Source organism: Lates calcarifer, linkage group LG8, assembly GCF_001640805.2.
Source record: "Lates calcarifer isolate ASB-BC8 linkage group LG8, TLL_Latcal_v3, whole genome shotgun sequence".
Lineage (NCBI taxonomy): Eukaryota > Metazoa > Chordata > Actinopteri > Centropomidae > Lates > Lates calcarifer.
In genome coordinates, this window is record NC_066840.1 from 17581933 (window position 1) to 17608576 (window position 26644).

General features: G+C 39.6%; 1 protein-coding gene across 1 annotated transcript in view; it reads left to right on the forward strand.

Moving 5' to 3' along the window:
* The first annotated feature begins 507 nt into the window (after positions 1-507).
* The window catches only part of glra4a (glycine receptor, alpha 4a), a 41852-nt gene continuing 15715 nt past the window's right edge, over positions 508-26644 (forward strand). Inside the window, 2 exon segments of the mRNA XM_051072494.1 lie at positions 508-883; positions 26083-26213. Coding sequence (XP_050928451.1) covers positions 816-883; positions 26083-26213 — 199 coding nt within the window. The 5' untranslated portion in view covers positions 508-815.

Sequence of the window (26644 nt, forward strand, 5' to 3'; positions counted from 1 at the left end):
TTAACTTTGCAGCATATTTCTTTATTTGGTTGTGTTGTATTTGTAGCTCATGTCTTGTCAAACTGATAAAGGTATTTTCTTACAGTACAAAAAAAAAGTATGTGTTTTTTTTTTTTTTTTTTTTTACATTTCAGAGCATCAAGCTCTCTCAGCCACCTTGATTTTAAGCCAATTACACCAGCTCTACATGGACTGAACTCCTACACACACAAACACACTTTATCCCCTTGAAGACCTCCTCCTCCTACATTTCCCAGCTGAAATTTTTATTAGTGTTACACTCCAGATTGGTCCTCAACCAGCATATATTCAACACTGCAATTTCACTCATCATCGCAGCCATCACTCCCTCCAGCTTAATTAAAGCTAATTACACAGGAGGAAGCCATCAAAACAAAAGCGACTGTTCCTTTAAATCTTCACCCCTTCTTAATTTTTTGGAGCGAGTCGAGGGTACATAAGAGGGAAAAAAAAAAGGCAGGCGAAACCACACTTTCACAACACACACACACACACACACACACAGTGACACGCAAACTGACACTCCCCTTCTACACAAGCACCAACACACTGACTAACTGCCCAGCGCTGTCCAGCTGCCTGAAGCAGAGAGCCTGCTGTGTGGATGTGTGCAACCCTCTGGACTTGGTGGGAGGGGGGAGAAGTTTCCCCAAAGACAAGCTGGGATCACTGAGAGAGACGATGCCTTCCTCCTCTAAACCAGTCTCACAAGCTGCTCAGTGGATTTGCTGATCCCCGAAAATTATTTTCTCCAAGTTATTCAGCGGGACTGAGGAGAGATTTTGAGCCAGAGGATGCTCCCACAGGTCATTCGGATTCTGTATGTCTTGTCTTTCTGCTTTTTCCAAGGAGGCTTTATCAGGTGAGGCGCACTAACATTTATTATGTTCTCTTTGTTTGTGCGAGTTGTTTGCTCTCTCATCAATTGCTTTACATCAACTTTGTGCCCAGAAGAGTCGAAGCTACTGGCTGTCGCTTCTTAGACTTTTTTTTAAAAACTTGATACGTAGACGCAGCTCGTCAGGGAAGCAAATATTGCGCGCAAAGCGTTTTAACGTTGGTGCGGCGGAAAGGTTTGAGGTTCCCTTCAGCTCACTAATCCCCAAAATACTGGTGCCATTAATAAAGATATAATTAAATGAGAAGAACGACATGCGTCTGTTCATAAAGCGGCACACGCGATTTCACGATTTCACAAATAAATAATCCAGTTTTTTACACACGGACCAAACTCTGATATCTTCGCACTTAATCTGAAAATCCCAGTTTGATATCATGGTCGCAGTTTGTTAACTAGTAGAAAATGCAAATTAGGATTAAGTCTACTTGCACAAATGAACGTTTGCAAGAAATATTGCGCACTATTGCCTCAAAAACCTGTCCTAGTCGCAAACTACCTGTGGAATTCCTACTTGCATTGCAGGGTTGCTCGGTGGATTTTTGAGGAGGTTGAAAGGTAATGCCAAGACTCCAGTGAATGATATTATATTCATAGGGTGATTAAGAATTTACCAACAACATGTGAAGAAGGAGCTCATTGGGGGATACAACCCATTCACTGCTTACTGACTGAGACCTGAAAGATGACATGCATGCTAAACATTTGGAATTCGTGTTTCCAGAGAGTGAGAAATAGACTTGAACATGCCTGGCACATGTGCAGTTAAAGAAGATTCATGTAAGAAAAAGGTGCCAAGCTCCAGCCAGTGTGTATTCAGTATGTCTGGGGACAGACAAAACAAAAAAACACCTCCCTCTATCTGTCTTTCTCTCTTGGTTTGTACGACTGCACACCTCATGTTTGTCTTCCTTCCCTCATTCACCCACTCAGACCATCTACAAGCAACCCAGCTCCTTGTTATATCTTCCTTCCCCCTTCCATATATCCTTGCCCTCTTCCTCCCACTCTCTCTCTCTCTCTCCCTCTCCCTCTCTCTCTCTCTCTCTCCGTGTGTCTCCGCAAAACTTTTATTTGCAGTGAACACTTTCCTTATTTCATGCCCTGCCAACCTCAGGTGCAAGCGGAAGGGAATTAAGATCTGCATAATCCTGGAGCGGAACAGAGCTGTGACTCTGTGAACCCAGGGGCAAGGAGAGCAAGCTCTTACCCTGGAGAGCAGTCAACTGACAGCACCTCCTCTGAGAAATTATATGCTCTCCAACTGGCCTCTCTGCTCACCGCGTATGAAGGGAATGAGGAGGGAGGAAGGTAGCGGAAGGAAAGGGATCGAGGGGGAAGAGGAGGAGGGCAGGTGTGAAAGACAGGCAGGATCTGATAGGGGTGTGGTGAGGTAGGAGTGGTAGAGATGGAGGGTGAAAATGGGAAAGGAACAAACTGGGATGGAGAGAAATGTGAGGCTGATTCATTTAGCTAGAGGCGGCGGAGAGATTAGTAAAGTGGAGGACGGGCTGGGAGATGGAGAGAAATGGTTCAGATAGGAAAGAGGAGATGAGATGGAGGGGGAGCAGTGGGTGTGAGAGACAGGAAGCGTTGTAAAAGATGTGGAAAAAAAGATTGTCATGTAAAATAGTCCACAAGCTGGATTGTCATGATAGGTTTTGAACTGGACGGTTGTCGACAAGAGGAAATGAGAAACAGGGACGAAGGCTGTAACAAATAACAAAGTTCATATCATAGTCTGAGAGGATGAGGGCTGAGGAGTTAAGAGATCTGCGTGTGTGTGTGTGTGTGTGTGTGTGTGTGTGTGTGAGCGAGAGAGAGAGAGAGAGAGTTGCATCGTGTGTTGTATTGTTGCAACACTTCAGGTCTGTTAGACTTGAATGTCAGCTCAAAAGGAAACCTGCCTGCACCTACTCTGCCACCTTGTGTTTGTGGGATGTCTCAGCAGGTTTCTTTTAGTGTCCTTTTAAGGGAGAAATGCAAAACTGAATCAATTTAAGCTGCAAAGATGTTGGAGCTACTGGTTGAAAATTTCCTCTTTGTTCACTTCTCCCCAGTTTACATTGGATTCCTCTTTTCTCTCCTGATTCATCAGATTATTTAGTTTGAGGTTAAACTTGTTTAAAGTTAGGGTTGTGTATCAGTTGGAATTTGCTACCCTACCCAAGTTTTGGTTTTAAAAGATACTATAAAAATAGTTTGATAGATCACGTTTCCAACAATTTTATTTATAAAGCCCAAAATCAAAAATGACACTTGCAGCCTGTATCAGTTTTTTCAAGTTAATATCTGGGCACAGGCACTAGGGGGCAATAACATGGTTATGGTGGAGATAGTCACTATTACACTGTATAATAAGCACCTATGCACTTAGGTGGTGTGTTTGAATGGTGGGGATGCATTACCTATACACTTCAAATCATACTTAACGTTCACAGCGCTGCAAATCATCTGCTTCAGGTTAGTAGTCAAAATGTTGGCTGTGTAAAAGGCCTTTTAGGTACTACACATATGCACTTACAGTAGGGTTTTGTGGGTTTTATGGAGTTGATTTGCCTGAGTAGAATTATCCATCTTTTGAATACTCAATAAAATAGACTTAAACTTGCAAAATTTTAAAAATATCTGATCAAATAATAAATTAACAAGACAACGAAATTTGACCAAACATTCAACCCCAGCTTTCACTCAGTACACGACGTCAAGTTATGAGCACTCAGTTGGAGACTATAAAGACACTTAACATACTGTATAGTTGACTCTGTGATTTGCAAGCTCTGCCATCTGGCATAGAGCTCAAGTTGTACCACTTGCATTTGCTCACAATGGGGATGGTCAACAGCAGTTGTCCTTAGAACATTATCCCTAACCACTGAAATAAAAACAGTTTCCCTCCAAAAGAGGTTGTATGTCATTAATATGATATAAACCTAAAACTATTGCACCTGTGGACTTCACCAGTATTGGAAATCACAGCAGTGGACACACAAATTGTGCAAATTTATCCGCACCCCCTGGTCATCTGATGTGAATCTGTTTGTTGGCAAGGTGAGAATGAAGCGCAGTGAATTACAGTGAGGTGAAGGGCAGAGAATTGCACCAAGGATCCCTGCTGACCTTGCCTCCAGTCAGTGAGTGATCATGAGTCAGAACTGGAAAATATCAAAGAATAAGTCTTATCATCCAGTGGAGCTGGATCTTCACATGTCTTATTATTGGGTGTGTACTTAATGATGTCTGTGCACATGTGTAGATTTGCTAAGATCCCTCTTAGCTGTAATGAATTATTTCAAGAAGATAATGGGTTAACTTGATCATAAACTTTCAAGTCATCACATCTTCAGAAAGTGGGTCAGTAGCAGAATTATCCAAATAAACAAATTACAAGTGACATCTTTGGAAGTAAACTTTAGCAAAAAATTGCTTTAACCCAGTTAAGGATGTAACAAGGAAAGTTATTTTTTACTTTACCAAGGGAGTCTTCACTGCATTGCTGAGACATGCTCTGTTTTACATATTTGGTTGTGGAATTGTTTTAATGTCATTGGGCTTACAGAATAAAAATCCATCCCAAAACTGTGAACACTGAACCATTCAAGATTAGCATTTCCAGGTCCATTTTGTTGTGTGGTGGCAAGTCTCTTGTATCTCCATGGATAACTGGCCCAATTAAGATGATGTGTATGGCACAGAGATACTTCTAGTGTGACGCCAACTTTGTTTAATAACAGAAAAATGCTCAGATATCTAAACAATTTAAATGTCAAGTTTTGTAATCAAAGAGCAAAGCTTTCTAGACTCTCCAGTGTGTGCCATGTTAAGCCTAAGCCTATGCCTAAGGGTGAGAGATCATTATTTTCTATTTCAGATATTTACTGACTACTTTAGCAGGAAAGTGAACAACTTTTTGGTGTGTGGGGATGTAAAGTGCATTCTTTTCAGTGATATTTGGTAAAAATTACAACGATGAGTTGCATCTCATAACATAATGGCGATTTTTCTCCCAGTTTGAGCTTTTTCCTAGTTACTGCACAGTTTTTGAAAAATTGCAAGTCAGAGAGTGTGAAATGGCAGGGAAGAAGAAAGTTTGGGAGTGGGTCTGGTGAGTGTGAAGAGGAATGGGCGATAACATTTTGTACCAAATGATGTCTCTTAGGAGAACTGTCCTTGAACACAGCCAACCTGAACAAACTTCTCATTTTAAGCAGTGGTGTGCAAATGGTTGCAGGCTTAGTGGGATACATAAGGCAATGGAACATTTTTCTTCAGATGATGACAGCCATGCTTTGGGTGGCTACAGCTGATACTTACATTGTACTAAAAATAACCTTCCCAATTAAAGTACAGAGTTGCTTTTCTAGAGTAAGTGTTTAAAATGGCAAAGGCAAAATGAAATCAGCTCATTCTAATGCAATCACCATAATCTGTGGATTTGCATACTATCCAGAACGCCAGCATTGTTCCAATCTAACACTTCCACCTAACAGGAGCAGTTAAACTAGCATTAGCATAAGCAAGCCACATGGTAAGCAGATTAGCTCAGCCTCTGTACCACAACATTTACACATCAACCACAAGGCAGTGAACAGCTGCATAATTGTTCAGTCAAAAAATATCTGGTTTTATTCACATTTCATTAGAGATGCAAATGATGTACCTATTGCCACACCTATTAACTACTGGCTGCACAGGCTCAGTGTACCAGATAGTACAGCTGCACATTTATGCCACAAGAGGGTAACTGCACAGTTTACAGACTTTCTTAAAAAAAATCACATCCAGTTCAACTTCTATGAATTTCAATTCGCAAATTCACACTCTCAACCAACAGCAAACCTATGACAATGACCTTTGAACATAGAGCAAGTGAGACCAAAAATCCAGGAAGCTGTTGTAGCTTGATAGCTGTGTTGCACCATCCACATTCATATCCCTCCTCTGTCAGAACATAAACTGATCCAGAATGGTTTGCATACAGTTATTAGAGATGAGTCAATGGTGCAAATACTGCACATCTTTTGAATAAACTGTGTGAACTTACTGTCCCCCTGCTAGCTGCCAGCTGGCAAACTTGATAGGTAGTTGAAAGCAAGCTGCAAGCTCCAAGCTCAGAAAGCTTTATCTTCCTCTTTAACAACTCCTTATTGAATGAAATGATGTACAGTCTGGAGAACAAAATGTCAGGCGAGACAATAGAAAGAAGCTATGAGAGTAGTCACTACATCACCAAGCCACTAGAACCACATCATTTAGGAAGATGCTCAGATGAAGTTCACTGTGGCCTTAAAGCTACTGATCAGGGATATGGAGCTGTTGCACTAATTGTGAATCAAGATGTAGGATTAAAAACTTAAATTTAAATGTAGGGTTAATCAGGGTTTCCTAAGGAGATACATTAGGAGACAGAATATTAAAAAGTCTGACCATATTTGCTTAAAATGTCCCATTTAAATTACTCATATCAAGAAACACAACAGCAGGGCTGTGTTCCTTACAAAAAACATTCTAGAAAGAGGTAAACACAATTTAGCCAATCCAAACTTCAAAAACTCAGTTGTTGGGCAAGGACACAATCTTTCCGTAATAGTTTTTAATTAAATTCTGATGGTAGTCCCAGCTGGTACAGAAGTATCTGCAACAGCAAAGTAATATCTGGAGGCTAGTAAACAGTAGCAGGAAGAGGAGTGCAATGATTTTGCCTTCATTTTAAATGTTTCACAACACAACCCACAAGGAGCTGAAAATGTGGTTTGTGCAAAAAATATGCAAGGCAATGCCATTTCCACCTGTGAATTGCTTTTCACACAGAATGAACCTAAAAATAATCCTCAAATGAAGAAATTCATACCTTTTTGCATACCTGCTTAAACTAAAATTAAAGCATGTAATAAATAAAATGATAGATAAATAAAATGGAGATATGATTTGAGTTCACATGCAGGGTTTCACTTGTTAATCTTTTTCAAAAGTACAATTGTTTGTGCCAGTGGAAAGAAAAAAAAAACATTATCAATTGAGCGTAGCAGCAATTTCACCTTGAGTTAGAGTGTCACAGACACTTTTGGGGCTCACTTATCCTTTCTGAAAACACAGGAAATCCCCACACACTTAGCTGATACACAGACTAGAGCAGCAAGGAGTGCTGACGAAAAGGAAGCGTGAAAGGAGGACAGATGGGATGTTTACGTGAGTTTATGACTAAAAAATGAGAGCCAAGCTGGAGACAAGAGTCGAACAGACGGTTTGCTCTCCACAGCCAGCGCCCCCATGAATAGTAGTGGTATACTTATCAATGAAATATGAAGACTAGGGATACAAAGAAAATTCATCAAAAGATAAACAAAGAGTTTATATTCTTGCGCTGGTAAGCTTTAAATTCCATTGAGGGTATGTTGAGAATTTAATTGTAGCTTGTTAAATAAAACTTCAAAACAAGTCATTATTTATTCTGTTCGTTCTCAGAGGAATGTTGGATTTGTTTTTTCAACAACTAGTTTAATTTTGTATAGTAACTGTCTTTGCAGCCAGAAAAAGTTGCTGCAACACTGACTTTAAACCAAACCAAGGAAACCTCCTCCTAATTATAAATTTGCTATGATCAACTTTTAATTAAAGGTTGAACACACATACTTGGCCACACAGTCAAATCTAAAATCCCTGACAAGAGAGCGGTGTCTGACACGGTCTTGCCCATTGCTTCAGTGGGCATTAAATTTGTGTTTGGATATATGGTGGAGGTGACAGCTTACTGATGGTCTCTAGCAGTCAGCCAGCATCTTCAGTGTTAAGCTGACACCCCGAGCTGAGAGATGTGACTGATGGTTTTCTGCCCATTTCAATCAAACCACATCTGACCTTCCTCCATTTCTGTCACATGAAATGTGTATTACAATCTCCTTTGCCACATTTGAAGACATAGTAATTTTCACTGACATCCCTATGTTTGAGGATAAAGACTGGTTTTGTCCTCTGCCAATTACCTTTATGATCTTTTCTCTTATCAAGAATCTCACTGAGTTTACAAGCTATATATATCAGTGACATCTTACAAAAATATTCCATTCTGGAAGAGAAATGGGTATCTCTACTTCTTTTCCTTGCCCACACTAAACCATGTGTCTGACATGCCTCTGCTGCCAACTGAAATCCAAATCCCAAGCCACTGAATAATAAATGCATCATGAAGTGTAACTGATGCGCATCAGCTCAGGGTAAACTTTTAATCTCTGCAGATATGTAGCTGGCTAACACTGAGCTAGAAGAGCATTAAAATGCAACATTGTCCATTGGTCATAGGAGGGAGCCACCAAAACCTTTCGGGCATGTGTTCACAGAGGTTCAAATCAAATGTGTTTTTATGCTTCCTGCACATCACTCGCTCAACACATGTGAAATAAAAAGTTTTGCCAGGGATGAAAGGAGAGAAAAGCATTGAGTTAAATTTACCACCTCATGGACACAAACCTGAAAATGTAATGTAAAGTAGATTTAAGGCGACATAAGCTAAATAAGTAGGAAGGACAGTGACATAAGTCACTAAGCTGCTCTAATCAATATTGTTATAATGTAATGGATGAAGTAATTTCATAATGTAAAAGGGGTCACTCGTTTGCCACTCATTGTGGCAAACCCACAAAGGGTGGTCGGTGGACTTTGCAGTTCCCCTCAGCTCATTGTTTGGTTGCAGCCTGCGATTTCACTGTTTTGATCCACTCTCACTGCTCTCACTAAGATTATTCTCAGATGCAAATGCAAATGGAAGATGGATAAAGTGAGTGACAAGCTGGTGAAAACAGTGCAGAAAGAGCGCAGTGCATTTCATTGCTAAAGAGGTGGAAACCAAAACAGAGCTAAAAGGAGAGTGAATATTGGACTTAATTTTCTCAGGTGTACGGAAACACCAAAAATGTCTTTTTATGACTCTAAATGAATGCTGGGTGTCAGGTGGCTTTGCTGTGGTTAGAACCACAGTCACACCACATTTGTGCACACAAATACACGTGACTCTGTTTCAGAGTTTTTCACTCTGTGCACAAATCAAAACTAACACAGCATACAGTGTGAGTCCTGTCAGTATCTAGGTAACAAAGTGTGTGACACTGTGGTAGGGTAATGCAATTAAGTGGACCTCTCCACTCTTCTTCTCTAGCCCTGGCAGATTAAAATGGACACTTATTGACTAGAGCACCACTTTGGCTCCGAGGTTCACCACTGTAGGTCATTATGTTCTCTGCAATTAGGTACATGAAGTGAGGGCCCATTATGAAACCCTCCATCATGTCATTCTGTCTGACCATACAGTCCATGCTGATTAAACTTCACTTTCATGGGGGAGGAAAAGTCTGGCCTACAAAATCCCAGACCTCATAATAAATGGTCAAATAAATTGGACAAAAAGAAACTGTGGGTAGTGGAGTCAAACTGAAGATCTGCTTTGTAATTGAATCAAAATCTCATTAACTGAAGCATTTAGAATGACCATGCTGCAATCAATCAGCAATTACATAGGCCTGTAATTTATCAGTCAAATACTGCAGGCTAAAGCCAACAATAGTAGAGCATACTGCACAAATTAGTCACCAACTCAAATAAAATTTACACCTGATCCTAGCCCATCAGCTTTAATTTTAGTCACTGTGGCTGTTACACCTGTGTGCTACAGTTTGGTGTATGAGAGGGGTTAGACTGAGACATTGCAGTTTCTGTAAAATTTAACTCAGTCTGACGATTAATTTAAAACAGCTTTATCTCTTTAACACCCCTCCCTACTTTTGGGGTGGTCAGCCTTAATTAAAGCAGATGGATTATGTTTATTGTTAGACCTTTGCAATGAACTTGGACATTCATTTTTCAAGAATGTATTTCATTTTTGGATTGCATTGAAAGTACATGTGGAGTAAAAAGACATCCTGGTATCTCCATCTGTGAATTGGACCTTGATTATTTTATGATGTAATATTAGTTTTTAAAATGACCACACTCACCTAAAAGACTAACACCTAATCTTTCAGCTCATATGTTCCATGCTCATACTCGTGACTTTTTATTGCAGCGATTTGGAAAAGTAGAACATACTGTCGTGCCAGCAGCCCAACTTTACCAAACTACCCCGTCCAAGGGAGCTGTGGGGGAAATAACTTGCAATATTACAAAGTAATATAAAAGTTGGCATTAAAATGATGCTTGCTTGTATTAATAACGTTTTTTTCAAAGGTGCACTTGCAGTGTTGTTGACACTGACGAGAACCCCTGTGACTGTAATGTAACAGCTCACTGATTAAAGAAGCCACTGTGTGGCTCATGTACCCACTGATCCTCTTAGAGTTGGTACATAGTGATACCCCAGTCACCCATATAAAGAAACTGAGGTCTACCTGCAGTGAAAATAAAAGCCAAAACAACAAAAAAATGTTCCTCTTCCATTCATTTCACTCCAGCTGAGGTCACACATGACCAGTGAAGCAGAATTTGTCGGGTGGTAAAGGAGGTCGAGAGGGTCGTTGAGAGGGATTACAGCTGTGTTCGTCAGATAACACAATGGCAGTAAGAGGGTCTCTCCTCTCCAGCAGCATGAAATGAGACTGGTCCATGTTGGGACACAAAGCAGGAGCCTGTGTAATTCCTCTACACACCAAATGAGCTACTTCCTGATGTTAGGGTTCACTCTAACTCACATACTGCAGAGAGAACTAGCACTTAGTAGCACTAGCACTTGTGATAGTTTCACCTTCGGGAGGGAAACAGCTTGAGAGCTGCACTGAGGTCCATGGGTTGCTTTGCGTATGAAGAAGTGTAAGCTGTGTAATTAAATGTTTACTCTCTTAATATTTAGCTCTCTGTGTTGTAACAGCTACAGTACTGTATGTCTCCGTTATCTGGAGATTTTTGATGTAAGTGGTCTGTTTGCTGTAAGTGGTCTGCAGGTGACTGGCTTTTATACACAGTGCAAAGCTGCTTCAAGGGTAAAACATATACTTCCACAAATCCCTTGTGATCTGACCCCTGGATCACTGGCAGACTTCTTTCTCCTCACATTAGTGAGATGACTAGTTGTCCTTGACAGGTGAAATACAGGATTCAACTGTGCTGATATCATATCACAAAAAACACAATAGCTGACAATGACAATAACTGAACCAATTTTTTTCTTAGGAGCAGAACACAGCAGTTCTGGAAGATGTTGTTGCTATTTTGGACTCTACCTGTCCTCAACTTCACAGAGAGTTTTGAAAGGATGCAACTCTGACTATGTCTCTACCAAACATGTTTTTGCAAAATAATTGCAGTCTGCAGTTTATAACGAGGAGCACTCCTGCTAAGTAAACCTTATTTAGATGTCAGAGTTTAGAAATTCTAGCTCCGGACAAAATCAATACTTCATGGATTCCTAGAACTGAGAATGAGATAAGTAAGCCTCATTTTGGACAAAACTGTTTAAATAGATCTCATTAAACACAGTACTGGATCACTAAGTTAAACCAGATTAGTAAACCCAGTGAGCTAATTCATTTACAGAGCACATATTTCTGACAAGTTTGTGAGTTATGTGAGGATAGCAAATAAAGCCATAGTTCTTGCTGCCATGCTTTTCCATTTCAGATGCGCTTAATAGTTATTTATTTGCCAGTTATGAATGATTAAACACACCGGCAAATATATGGGGCCAGAGTGGAAACTGTTGTTCTGTACCTCTTAATTAAATGTTTAGTATCCCCTCTTTCATCCATTTAAACATTACCAGTAGGCAGGCTCTGCACAAAGGGTCAAGTTTCAGACTGAAAGTAGTCTGGGCCATATTTATCAGTACGTGAGTCTATTAGATCCTATCCTGAACCTTTAATTAACTCTTCCCCCTTTTCCTGATTGAATCAATGGCCTGGCAGACATTTATCTTCCCCTGAAAGGACAGCTTCATGTTAGTTGCTAAAATAATGTTATTAGAGCTAGACTGATCATCATCATATAAACTACCATTTTATTAATTACCAGAAACATTTAATATTTAATAATAATATTTTTATTTTAGGCCCAAATCTCTCAGGAAAATATATCTAAACTAGGCTCAACTCAAGCCTATCAGGTCCTATTTGGCTCAGGTTGGGATACAGACCTCGAGGGATTAACAGTAAAGGCTTGAATTAATTAATTATTAATTCTGTGTGTTGTAAAGTTCATACGTCAATCTAGACAACACATAGTTTAAAATGTATTAAATCATGCATGCACTTGGTTTTATAGGAATAAAGGAGAGGACTGACATTTTCATAGCACCATTTTGTTGACTTGTCCTTGTACCTGCCTGTGATGAAGTCAACACAAGACCATATAAACATAATTGCTGTTTAACAATAAAAGAAACTCAAGTGATCAGAAGCAGCCTGTGTTGTTGACAGTATAATTCAATTTTAGCCCTTGTTCGATCAAACAGCTGAAGTGGTCATTTCAAGGTAAGCCAGCTAATATTTAAATGCCCTAGTCTTAATGACATCAAATTTGGAAGTCACATTGACAGTGGGTAAAGATATGTTGACACTGCGGTTAAGAACATTGAATGTGACATTTTATTATGGCTCCTTGGAGGACACCACTTGGGTGTCTGGGCCAATGTTCAAAAGACGTAATTTTATCGCAGTTTTCTACTTGGTGACGCACACTCTTTTAGTCATGCATAGCCATACTTTGTTCATGGTTATCTCAGGCCACACACTAGGCTCAGAGCTTTCTAACCATCCATAACAGAACTGGAGACACATCTTTTTATCATGTTGAACAGACACAATGTGAGTCTGAAAATGTATTCACCTTGGAGCCTGACCACTGAGACTCCCTCCATTTGTCTGTATATTCCCACAAGACGCCCACATTGTCTCCTGAAATAGTCTGTCAAATCCTGTGGTCCTCCTCTTTGGATGAGAAATGTTTGCTTTTCAATGAATGGGTAGTACGCTCGATTAATGTGCCATGGAATGTGTGATAAATGTGTCATGGAAACATTTTTAAATTTTGTAATATGTGTCTGCAGTGTAGGGCATATTATGCAAACAAAAAAATAATTTCAGTTCCAGTGAAAACTGGAAGGATTTGCTACACTGTTATACAATGGAGTAATTAAATCCACCTGATAGTAAGACATGGAGAAAGCACAACAGTGTATGTCAAACAGGATTAGTCCGTAGTCTGTCTGAACTTGTTTTTCCTTAACAGGCTAAAGGATTACCATAGCCATATGCCTTTGTTCTTTGGAAAAACTGCAAGACATGCAATGTGTGTCCAGCACCCCAAGAGGCTCTTGTGAATAAGACATCACCCTGGAAAAAGTGCACAAAGCAAATGGAGCAGTGCCTGGGTTGTCTCTTGGACTTGAGCCTCTCAGGAAGTCTCACAGAGCCAGTGTCTGTCTCGCCTGTGGGTTTTTCAAATCTATAAGAAAGAAAACATGAGAACATTTCCACTTAACAGTCAGCTTGGTTTGTCACAGACTTGCCTACCAAGACATAATCAGTGATTTGAGAATGGTGGCATCCATATTGTTATTCACTCAGACTGCAGTTAAAGCCTCTTTTGTGTTTTAGGGCATGAACTGCACTAACTGTCAGTCTGCAATGTGGAATATTTTGACTGGTCCCATACAAAAGGCAGACGAAAACATAAACTATAGCCTAAATACTATTTGACAAAACAGTCTCACCTCAAGATCTATTCAGTACTGGTGTTTTCAATTATATCAAATGACTTTCATCAGCAGATACCCTGGAATTATAGATGTTCACATTTCATTTATTTCTGATAAAGATTATGTCATATTATTAAAAAACTGCAAAACAACTACTTAATGGACCTTAGGGTGAGAATCTTTGGTCAAGTGCTGTTTTCCAAGGTCAAGAATGAATCTCTGACATCTTCAGGAGTATCAACATTACCCAGTGGAATCAGTTGTAATTTCCAAAGTTATCACCTGAATAACAGTGGTGGATGAGGCCTTCCTTTTCTCAGATTTACTCCGACTGTCAGCATCCTGTTGGGTTTGCCATCATAACATGACATTTTCCGACACTTTTTTTTACCACTGCAGTAAAAATGTCAGAAGACACTTTCAGCTCATTAGGAATTTATTTCCCCTCGGATAAAAAAATAACTTAAGCTGGTTAAACTGAGTTTATAGACAGTTTTTTTGGATGACTAACTTGCTAAGGACATGACCTGCTAGCCTAACAACTGCAAGGATACCAACATTCCGTAAAAAAGCCCATCATTCTCTTATGCAAAAGCATAGTTTTAGTAGTCTTCCAATTCTCTACTTTTTCAAACATGAAGTATCACTGTGTATTTGGCCTAATACAGGAGCACTGAAAATACCACCTGGTTTTGGTTTCATTCTAACAAACTGTATACTGTGTACAGAAAATGTGTTAACTGGTGTTCACTGTTCAATATTTGAAGAATTTCACATGCATTATTATTATTATAATTATGATTATTTTTAGGTGTTTAGGACTTCAAGAGATCCCGTTAACATCAAAGGGCTGTTGGCATGTGCTAGGTAGTTAGAAAGATGTACATTTACATAAAAATGTGACTATTTGGCCTAAGTTTTCTTCTACCTTAGTAAAATTAGACATTACTAGCATAAGTGAAATGAGGAACTGACATCTCACAAAGCATTGTTAGGCTGCCTCCTTTATGGGTATGATTCAGAAAATCCCTGGTAGACTGAGCTCCATGGTGGCTTTGTCATGACGCTGTTGGTTCCAGCCAGCAGTTTGATCAAGCGAAACAGGCCAGCGGCTATGCCTACATCTTGCTTCCTCCTCACTGTCATGTCCAAAATATGGGTCACGTAGAGTGCAGTGACTGTCTTGTGTGTGTGCATGTATTGTGTGTTTCTGTGGGAACATATTTCCATATGACAATCTGCTTTACCTTGTCCTCCTGGGCTGAAAACTCACTTCACTACACAGACTGACGGCAAAACCCCAGTAGCTTTTATTCTTTGGTTTAAGGCACAGGTAGAACATAACTGGGGCCAAGCACATCGCTGACTCACCCACTGGCCCTTGAATTTCTCATGTCTCTCTTACAATGCTGTAACTGCTATGGTGCTATGGTCCCTGGGGGCAAAATGAGAAAGCCACGAAAACCTTACATCCTCCATAAACGGCAACAGTTAACAGTTAATAACCATGAGGGAGTAGCCAGAGGAAACTCAGAACTACGCAACACTAACCAAAAGCTAATACCATATATAGCAGGGAAAACACCATTGCATAAGCAGCTTAAAGCAGTTGTCAAATGGCTAATAGAAGAAAAAGATTATGGTAGCTGGAAATGAGTGAGGGGTAACAGGAAAACAAGCATATGCTATCAGAGGATGTGATTTATATGGAGACTGATGGGAGCTGACACCTCTATCCATATTCATACAGGTGCATGTAGCAAATGGAAGACATTAATCATCACAGCCAAGCAGCCTCTAATTACATGTTCACTGTACACTGTTTGACTGTAGTGTACTTCTGTGAGAATCCAGCTGTAGAGATTTCCCAGTGGCCTTTAAAACTACAGAAGGATGGGAGGGGTGTGCAGGGATGCAGAGCCCAACATGTGGAGGCACACACAGCCCTCTTTTTAATATACTCTTTTATGCTGAAAATGCACATGCACACAGTCTATAGTGCCTCATTATGTCATGCAATTACCATCCCAGTTTGGTTGCGAAAAATCCAATCTTACTTCTCTATCCACTGCATTTCATTACCTTGACTACAGCACATGGAGAAGATGAGAGAGACAAACACCTTGCTTTGATCATGATGTTTATACGCCCCCCCACCCCCCACATCTGAACACAACCATTCAGCTTACAGCGAGGCTCATAACGACAGCATAAATTGACATGCAGGCATTCGTCAGCTATGATAGCTTCAAGAAACCACAAGAACTGTTGAATGTGCAGACACTAAGAACAGAGATGTATGTATACACATGTATATTTAATACATATGTGTGTACATACATAGGATGGGTTCTATTTGCATGAATCTAGCTGCCATGTATTTTGTGTTTGATCAAAGAGAACAAAATGAACAATTATTTTACAGCTTTACAGTCCAGAGAAACATGACAAAACAAACCAAAGGCTTATGTGGTGAGGAGCTGTCTACTGTATGAGGATAAAGCCGCAGTCCATCTCAAGCCCCTAAGCAGACACATCAAAGCAATCTTTTGCAGTCAGTCCAGTCCCTTCTCTCTATCAGAAATCCTGCTAACTCTGTTTCACAGAGACTGACAGGAGGCAATCCGTGCTGATATCAGATCTTAGACGTGGAAAAGGTGGCCTGAATACAGAGAGGCTTTGTGAGATATCTGGAGGATGGGTGGGTCTGAGGATGCTCTATGCTACATTCATCTCCCTTGAGGGGAAAGGTCAGTTCCTTAGGTTTATCTCAGAGATTGCCATCACAAACCATCACTGCTGGAAACCTTTTGTTTGTTTGATTTAGCTTTTGGGAGAGCCAACAGGAGTTAAATGCTGAACACTACATGTACAATTAGATACACATTTTTCTTACAATGTGTAATGTTAATGGCCAGTGGGAAAGGGGGCTGTAGGTTAAATGACTTCAGTTGAGTCATTATTGATTCAAATGTTAATGATGACTGTAGGTTTCAGCTAAGAATATACATTTGTTACATGTAACATGATAATAATGCACAGTTAACAGGGAAAAATGACTAAACACAAGAGGGGTCCCCCCTCTAAGGCTATTATGGAGTATCCAAGTAGTAGGCTACCATAACTCCTTGTTCCCACATATGGATTTCAAGTGGCAGTTGTTGTTTCTCGTTACCACTACACCAGTGCACAAAGATTAAGTTCATTCTCTGAGTGATGTGTGTGCATGCATAATTTTTCTTACTCAAATCCCAGTAGCTTGTTAAAGTTGTATGGTAGAGAATATGGAAGCTGTTGATCGTGATGATCTACCTTCATTTTGTTTATCATACTTGAGTGGAGTAACAAATGATTCTGTTTAACAAGGATATCAAAATGAGCATGGTTGGTTGTCACCAGGCTGTCACTCCTATGCATAAAATCTAACCTTTCTAAAATTCCCCATGGCACTCTGCTGGGAGCTTTGAATCTTTGAATCGCAGTGGGGGGCACCAGCATGTTTTGTTCTAAGTTAAATTCATATGAATGCCATCCTATTTCATCTGTATTATCCATGTATGGCATAATGGGTGAAAAGAAGAACAATGGAGTACATTAGCCCACTAAGGAGCCAATTTCCATGGGTTCAAAGGATTAAAGTGCAAAGAAACCATAAGGCACAAAAGTACAAAAGCACCCAGCAGTGGCAGTGACCATATCGGAACAAAATACAGGTTGATCTCAAAGCACTACCGCAATCCTGGTATTACCATTGTTTGACAATTCTCCATATAGTGTAATCTAAAATAAGCATTACGACAGTTTAATAGCAGAGCTCTCATGGGTCTTTAATCTTGAACATGTTTGACATCTCTGCTTATGTCTACTAGAAACTGAAATTAAGCTCCTTATATTTCCAAATTCAAATGTAAGAATATTTTCTGAGATTAACCTAACAGGAATATTTGCTAGATAATGTGTGTGGGCTGAACAATTCATTTTGACAGCAGATGTAGAAACTGCAGAAGGTGTAGGACCATTTTCTTCAGTTTTAACCGCAGTGTTCAGAAACCCATCAAATAAAAGAATTAATCACAAAGAGAGGGATTTTATATTTCACATAAATATGAATTTTAAGTCACTAGACTAAAATGTATTAAGAGTGCTGAAGATTAGTTAAGGCTGCATGGGAAAAGCCCAGGGTGGTAGCTGGAGTTCAGTGTAGAAACAGGCCATCATGAACAAATCTGTCATCAAGCCGCAGCTCATTGTGCCCTTGTCATTACTATGGCACAAGCCTGGAAACATCATTTCTGCTGGGTACTCCAGAGATGTCAAGCCTCACTCCCGCAAGATTAAAGATTGCATTACAAATTAGTACGCATGAGCAATGGCATAGAGTTGCGATTTACTCTGGGTTAGCATGGATTAATCTAAATCGTTAAACCCTGGGGTTTGCATTGAGACAGCTAAATTTACTTTAACAAGAAGTATATTCTGCCATTAGCATTGGCTCATGGCTGAACTAATTATGCTTTACTACAAAACAAAAGATCAAAGATAAAACACTATGGAGAATAGAAATAGTTCAAAGATGGGGAAGGAACTGAAAGCAAGCCCATAGACAACACAATATCTAATGGGAATGAGTCCTCTGCCATGGTTCAAAGTACACTAAATCCTCCAACCATCTTTGTTCTTATTCCAGCTGTGTAACCCTTCTATACAAACATATGCTGAGGTATATAAAAATAGTAACAATGTTGCTGAAGCAATGTAATATACACTATGTTATATTTATTATGTATATACCTATTCTTTTCACTTCCCTGAACATATATGTTTTAACAGAGAAGTCTGGATGATATTCTACATTTCTCTGATTGTCAACAAATCCCATGAAAAGACAAAACCAACAGAAATGATTGAATACACATTAATGAGCCACAATATTACAATGGCTGGTATATTCCTTCATTACGATGAGCCTTGGCGCTTTATTTTGGGTAGATACCATATGTACTGAAATGGTGCCATAACTTCTTGCTAGTGCACTGAATATGCAGCTGGCTAGCCTCCAACAAATGCACCATTTTCCTCTGACTAGTATTTGCTAAAAACTACAGTTCTAATCTATTTTAGGATATTATTAAGCCTTAAAAAATGTGATATCTGATTTGAGATATCTTTTTTTCCAAGCTTTGCCTATTTTTGTCAGGAAATATTCAGTGAGAAAGCCATTGTTTGTTGGATTAACAAAACGAAAATAGATTGTCCCCAGCTTTATCCTTTTACCAAAGCACAAAACAGAATGTAGCATATTGTCTTATTTAACTGTAGACAGCTAGTAAGCTTTGCTCTACAGATAGAGGTCATAAGAAAAAAATGAACTGTCTGCAAAATTCAGAAGTAATTTCAAATCCATCCATCTCCTATTTTATCTACATAGAATATGCATGTATGCCCTGTAGGTTTCTCCCATGACATCATAAACCCAGTGGTACAATTTCTAGTAATCTGCCTTGCAAATGGGACTTCTAAACTGAAAGCTTAATCTGCACCCAATTTTGCAGTTCACCTCAGTCCAACTGAATTCTGACTTATTGTTTACATACAGAGAGTTTTTGTGTACAAAGCATGTCAGTCTTTATCTTGTCACAAAGTTATTCATTCTGACTGCATCCATTTTGGCCTCTATGGGTTGTTTTAGTAGGCTTTTCCAACCTCACAAAGTCTCAAGTTGTGATCCATTTCTCCACTCTACCTTGAAAACCCAAACGTGATTTACCATTGATGTTAGCCAGTCTCAGTGAGAGGCTTTCAACTGTAGGAAGCTCTGTCTATATCTGTGTTTCCCTTCCTAGAGGTGTCACTGTGCAGGAGTGGCAGTGGTCATGTCACTGAAGATAAATGTGCAAGGGTAAATTGCAGTGTGCTCCAAATCCCATTCCCCAATGAGCCTATTGATCAAAAGGGGACAGCAGCAGCCATAGACCACCTATACAGTTGTGAGAAGACAAGGGCTACACAGGTCATTTAAGACAAAAAATGACATGTCATTGTCTTACCATAAAGTATGCAGTGGTTTGATGTATTTTGATATAAGGCCCGTCACTGGCATGAGTCAATTCACTATGGTTGGACTGAAAGTTGTGTTTATTGTCCAAAAGGCCAGCACTGAACCTCACTACCTAAGGCTCAAGTGGATGTCAAGGGCAATTTGACAAGTAGGAAATTAGAGCAATGTGTTTCAACAGGCAAAGAGAGCAGTTTTGTTCTTTTTCCCATTATGCTAATGGCACTAAAAAGTTGGTATGTTCATGCATGGATGTCTAATGGCCCTGATATCCCCCAGTGCTTCCTTGTAGGAAATCAGGGAACAGCCATACTGTGAAATGATGTGCTTTTCTGATCACCAGCTTCCTAATGAAAAAGCAATTAACAGAATATGTTTGCACTCCATGGGCAGAATCCCATCCCATCTAATTAGAAGTAATTTTGATTGGTTACCTCCAAATCTGAGGCCGAACAAGGTTGAAGTTATACAGAATGAGAACACAGCTCACTGACAAAAGTGCTTCATGCTGTTACTGAGTAAAAACCAATCAACCAGTTTTGTGTATATTAATATATATCTAAAGGCATGTACTTAACATTTATGTCGGTCTGTATTTGTAGTATATACTGAGGCTTTATGTTGCTGAGCTTGCCTCCCTAACCCCTTCTTGCCAGTCCATTTATGTCCTCATACATTTTAGCCATGTGTTTCATTCAGAATGACAGCTGCAGCCTATTTTCTTTTACTGTGTAGGGCTATACATTCTTTGTACTTAAATGATGCACTATGCTGGAAATGGATATAATTTCTGTTGTTATGTTGCTCCACATTTTCGTAGATATTATCTACTATGGAAGCTTGTAAATGGTCAACCATTAAAATTGGTTTATAAGATTTGCTTACCCATTCTGTGACTTTATATTATAAGTGGAACTCAAAATTAATCTTAAACACTAGCTGCAACAGCATTCAGTACCAATGCAGGCAGTAGAAAAAAAAACAAAAACACATATTGTCACTGAGTTCTTATGGGGAAATGAAGATCTGTATACACTAGGACTGGGACTCTTTACATAGTGATTTTGCATTAACGCCTACTACAAACAAATGTTGGCAACCATGATTACTGACAAATCTGGCTATTACTGAAGGAGCATTTTTCTGTGAGGAAAAACTGGAAAACAAGGCAACCATGGCCAAGACTGGTCCATGCATCCATGTTTGCAGAAAATGACTACACGCTGTTTTCTTGAACCACTGGCCATGTGTACTCGTACTTTGATTAAAATTAATGGCTGACTGAAATTTTTGTTTAAAGCTAGGTGGGGTGGAACGGTAATCAGAAGCTGACTTGCTCTTCAAATTATTTGCACATACAGTGGCTTCCCATGGTTGATCTGCTGATGGCATAGCCCTGACAGGTTTGTCATAACAGTATTTCTCTGTCATAGTTTGTAACCTACACTAGCTTGAGTTTAAATGAGCACAGGATGATGAAAAACTGCCATACAAAACTCCATCCAGAATAGAAGTACTGAATCTTTAACTTCACACATCAATATCTGGGCAGGATACTAAGATTAAAGCCATGTTTTCAACCTTCTGCTCAGAGAGATTCAAGATTTAAAATTGAAATATGTTCTTAAAAGCAATAAGAATGTACAGTAACACTGGCTGGCAGACTGAAATTTCAAAAATACTAAATCATTCCTGAGCAGCTGTGAAGGTGTGTCTAAATGCACTTTCTCTCTCTAATACTTTTAAGTGTGTGTATACAATTGTCTTTCAGCTTTGACTCAACTATGCTTTCAAAAGCCAAATAAAATCCCTTGTTAACAGCAGAGTGACAGCCAAAACTTGCTCTGTAATGGAGGGAAAGAAAGAGTTGTTACGTATTCTCGACAGCAGTCTGGCACGGATGCTGAAATGAAAGGGATGTAGGGGGAAGCAAAAGGTCAGGCTCATTAAATGTCAGCAAAGAGCATCTTAATAATTGAATCATTCAGACAAAGAACCACATAATTTAGTTTTTAAGTGTTCTGTGGAACCACTTGCAGTTTAATAATCAATAGAAACTGTAGATATAATTTGAAGAGAGACTGTTGTACAGTACATTAACCTTAAAAGATTTAACATCCAAAAACAATTGCCTTACACACACAATATGTTGTTTGTCAATAAAGACATCAATTTTTGGAGGGAGTCCAGTTCTCTAAATGGGCATGCTGTATCGAAAACCTCTATCAAGAGTCATCACTCTGGACACAGGTATGCAAGTTTTCAGACTGATACTGTAGGTGCAGGCCAAAAACTCCTAGATCAAAATCTTTTGACATGCTTGTAAACAGACTTGGGCTATTTCTTCTTTGAACCTCTTCCTTATATAAGATAACCAGTATTCAAGCACCAATAGCACCATAAACAATAGGGAAATGTCCAACTAGAAATGCATAAAAGCTGATGGGGAGATGATGTAATTCCTAAGGGAACCCACAGTTACTCTCACAGCTGAGGGTGAGAAGTTCAGCTGTAGACATCATCACAAAGAGTTCATTAAAGTGCCTGTAATAAAAAAAATGCTGAACCTCAAGTACGCTTATCCCAAGATGTACAGACAGATGACAAATTAAAGTAAAAACCAACATGTCTTAGTAAGTGTAGTAGTAAGGTGTTTGGCCACCATGTGACACCACTACAACCTCAGTGTGCCTTGACATTGATTCTACAAGTCTCTGGAATTCTACTGGAGGGAGGAAACACATTCTTCCAAAATATATTTCCTCATGTGGTGTTTTGATGATGGCGGTGGTAGAGAGCTGTTCTCTTGCACCATGTACTGTTCTCTTAGTGTATGCCACGCATGCATTCATCCTCTCATAGAGAATATGGTGAAGGATGACTCATTTGAATATATCACTTTTTTCCACATCTCTGCAGACCAGTGTCTATGGTTTTTGCACTGCTGAACTCTCAAATGTGCATTCATCTTTGCAATGAAGGGTTTATGCAGCCCTTCCCTAAAATCCCTCTATGTAATTGTCGACAGACTGTTCTTGCTGACAGTCTGATCACGTCCTGCACTGACATTCTCAGTCACCTGAAGAGGACTTACTCTTCTATTTTTCCTTATGTATCACACTATTTCATAAGTGCCACAATCATCAAATGTGCACTGCTGACCACAATTTCTGACCCCTTTTACTGATGTCTTTCCCAGGTCTAAATTAAGATGTCACTTAAGTCATAGTTGCCTATTGAAACACTAGACAGCTGAGCAGTCTTTGTGACTGAACTACCATAAGTGCCCCAACAATGAACCCTTAATTCAAAATCATTGTCTTCTCCTCGTTAAGCATTAGTAAAGAATTACCAAGTCACCCTCAGTAAGCCACTGCAAATGTTAGAGTGCTCACAAACAAAGACATAAAAATAAAAACTTCTGTTCATTTGTGATGAAAGTGCTATTAATAGAGTATAATGCAAACTTAATCTTCATTAATTAACTCTAAAGAAATACTAAAAAGAAATACTGACACATTAGAATTGTGGTCATTCTGTGCTGTAGAAGAATGAAAAAGGTCTAAAAGAAAATGTTCTTCAGCACAGTGACTGTAGTGAACCTCTTTATGATTTTCATGCCAGAAATCTCATCAGAAGGACCCTTTTCATCTGTCCTGAACAAGCATTCACAAATCACTGCCAACACATTCTGTTGTGTTAGCAGCTCATTCTTCCTCTGTCAATATTTCTTGAAGACTTAAGAGTTTACTGTCACAATCATTTGTCTCTGGATGCTTGTGACCACCTGTCAGAGAAAATCACACTTGGGACCAAACAGGATTTTTTTTAGTGTGTTGGCTCATAAAACAAGCACAACACAAAAGAGAGAGACCATTTGTTATCAATGGCGTACTATAAAGCTAAGAGTCTGACCATCAATCCATCTCCCTGTGTACTTGTCTTTGTAACTAAGTGTGTATCTGAGAGAGGTGTGTGTGTGTGTGTGTGTGTGAAAGAGGTGCCAATATATGTACCAATATATTGTAATGTCAGCAACACTACAGAGTGGACTTCAGCCAGAAGCAGTGGAGTGGAGTCAGGGGACCAGTGAGAGTTGAACTTTATAATAGAAGAAAGACTGAGATATGTGCACAGCTCCACTGGGAAAATCAACTAAAGGTGCTGGGTGGGGTATTATTTTTAACCACAGTAACTGTGAAGGCTCCAGGGCTGGAAACTACTGAATTGTTAGCAATGAAGTTTCATATGTTATCATGATAACTGTTTGTATGTTATCTGTCATGTTACATACACATGACTATGCAGCAAGCTTAACAAGCCTCCAATATAGGTTGAGGATGGGAGTTGTCCCCATTAGAAGAACAACACATTAAATAGTCTGGTGAACATATAGTGTCCACAAAAGTGGAGGTTTTCAGTTCATGTCAGTGAATCTTTAAAGTCAAATTGTGAAAAAGAACTGACTATACTGAATCACTGAACCAATCAGTAGCTATTAGAAGTGGAACTCACCTCACCTTTGATTAAGAGCACTACTGTCACATCAGTCACGATGTACAGTGCATTACTTCCTTGTTAAAAGCTGCAAAAACACAGCAAAAGCCACGGTCACAATCTGATAACTCAATGTTGCTAATAGTTGCTTACTGAGCTATTAACCTTATGAACAGTAGTTGTATAGACCTAGTTCAGCACTGAACTGAGCATAATAACTCGAACCAGCAACAGACTGAAAGAACAGCTGAACTGAAGCTTGTCAGAGTCAGCACTGAAAGTTGCAGTGGTTTCAAAGGTGATGCATTCACTTATGCTGTGCATGCTGAAATACTGTGTATTAACAGTGATGCAGTCTCTTAGCTAAGGAACAAACTACATTATCAGTGACTAGGAAACTGAATGAAAATATACATTAAATATACATATACATTTAAAAAATTCTAAAAATTTATTGTTATTGCCAAAAAACAAACAATTGACTGATACAGATGGCTGCATTCATTCATATTCAGACACTGAGGGACAACTCTGTCAGTTCGGAGCATTAAAGAATTGACAGCATGCTGGTTTCCCTCTGAAGGCTGGAAAGCATTTACAAATCACTGGTGTGCAAGTGCATTTCAAATGTATCAGTAAGCAGTCTGTGTGGAGAGCAAACAAGGGAAGGCCAAAAAGTAAACCCATTTTTTTGCTAGTATATTCCGTGGAGAAAAATATTCAGTAGTACAGGGAAGTAGATGTCTTCATCCAGGATAATGGGGGCAGCACTGCTGATTATATCCCATGGCATTGCCCGTTCCCCTGAGGCTAACACTGTGCGATTAGTTAGTGAGCTCTGCGACCCATCTTTTACTGTAACATGCAATAGCATATTAAACAATAGTTTCCTACTATAACACTGCAAAGAAGTCACAGTGATAGTAATCAGCTTAATTTCCAAATGACTTGTAATTGCAGTCTACACTATTACAAGTAGAAAATCTCATAGGATCAGCTTAGCTTTACTCTTGAAGTCCCAAAAATATCCTCCACAAATTCCCAGATACTGTAGCCCCTGACAATGCAGTTTATGTGGCTCTAAATACAGCTAAGAGCCCATAAGAGTGGTGGATCAGTGACTGGCTCCACAGACACACTCATGAGAACACAGGGCATCAGCAAAGCTGTGCCTTGGAGGGGACTGAAACCACCATCTGTACTCCAGAGTTTTCAGATCGTGTTAACAATTGTATCAAAGCATGGGGTGCAATCAGCTGTACTACAGAAGGGACCAGCAAGAAATCAAATCTATAATAAACCAGGGTTTCCATATAAGAATTCTTCTGTCTTTCTTTGCTGCTTCTTCAAGATTTTCTAAGTCTCCCTTTCTCTCTTTACTTTCTCTCTGGCCTGTTGGTTATTCCTGTCAGTGGCAGCCTGAGCCTCACCGGAGCTTGTATCAACTTCTTCCTCTCCCCGGTGTGACATTCATAGCATTACAATTGAGCCATCAATCTGTCAAGCCTTGCCTTACCCCTGCTAAGCCACAAGCAGCAAGAAGCACAGGAGAGAGACAAATTTACCTCTGCTCCTGTTTTGTTTCTCTCTAGTTAGGGCCTAACAACCACGATAAGTCTCAGACATGATGTGAAATAGATAAGCTTTTAGTTGCCAGCTGAGGCAAGCCGTTCAGTTGTCATTTTTCACCCTCATTTCTCTATCCACCGCTGGGTATTTTTTGCTGATGACTGACTTGCTGATCGCTGTTGGCTTCTCATTCTGTTGGATTCTCATTATTTTTTCCCCCACCGCCCCAGCTGCTGCTACCTCTCGTACATATACACAGTCCTCCTCTGCTATTTCTCAAATCTTCTCTCTTTTCTTTCTGTTTGTATTTGTTCTCCCCCTCCTCCTACTCCCTCTCTCCACCCCCGTCTCCCCTGGTAATGTCAGACTGAGCTCCTGTAAGGAGGAGATAAAGCCCCCCAGCAGGGCAGGACCACAGCTGTCACCCTCTGACTTCCTGGACAAGCTCATGGGGAGAACGTCAGGATATGATGCTCGCATCAGGCCCAACTTCAAAGGTACAGTACATGCCAAGGCTGACCATCACAGTAGCCTGCAAGAAAATCCAGCGGAAAGCACAAGCACTAGAAAACAAAGCAAAGACCAGTGGATCTGTGCTGTGAAAGCTAAACAGCTGGCCATTCTCATGTGTATGTGCTGAATGTTCTGTTCTGTTAGAAACTATAGCATGATTCTGAGGTTTCCAGTCCTCCACATATATATTGCATCAGCTTGTCCTCGTTTTCACCCTGTTCGGTTTCAAACTGTACTGCTAGTTTAACATTCAATTAAGACTTTGTAGTGACAGCCAGCCATTTGTTGTCTTGATATTAACTTAATTTATGGACAGAATATTTTACCATGCAATTCAAGCACACTGTCTCCTAAAAATGACATTTACATACTATTAAATTGTTTTGACAATTATGTTATGGAGGAAAAAAAATTG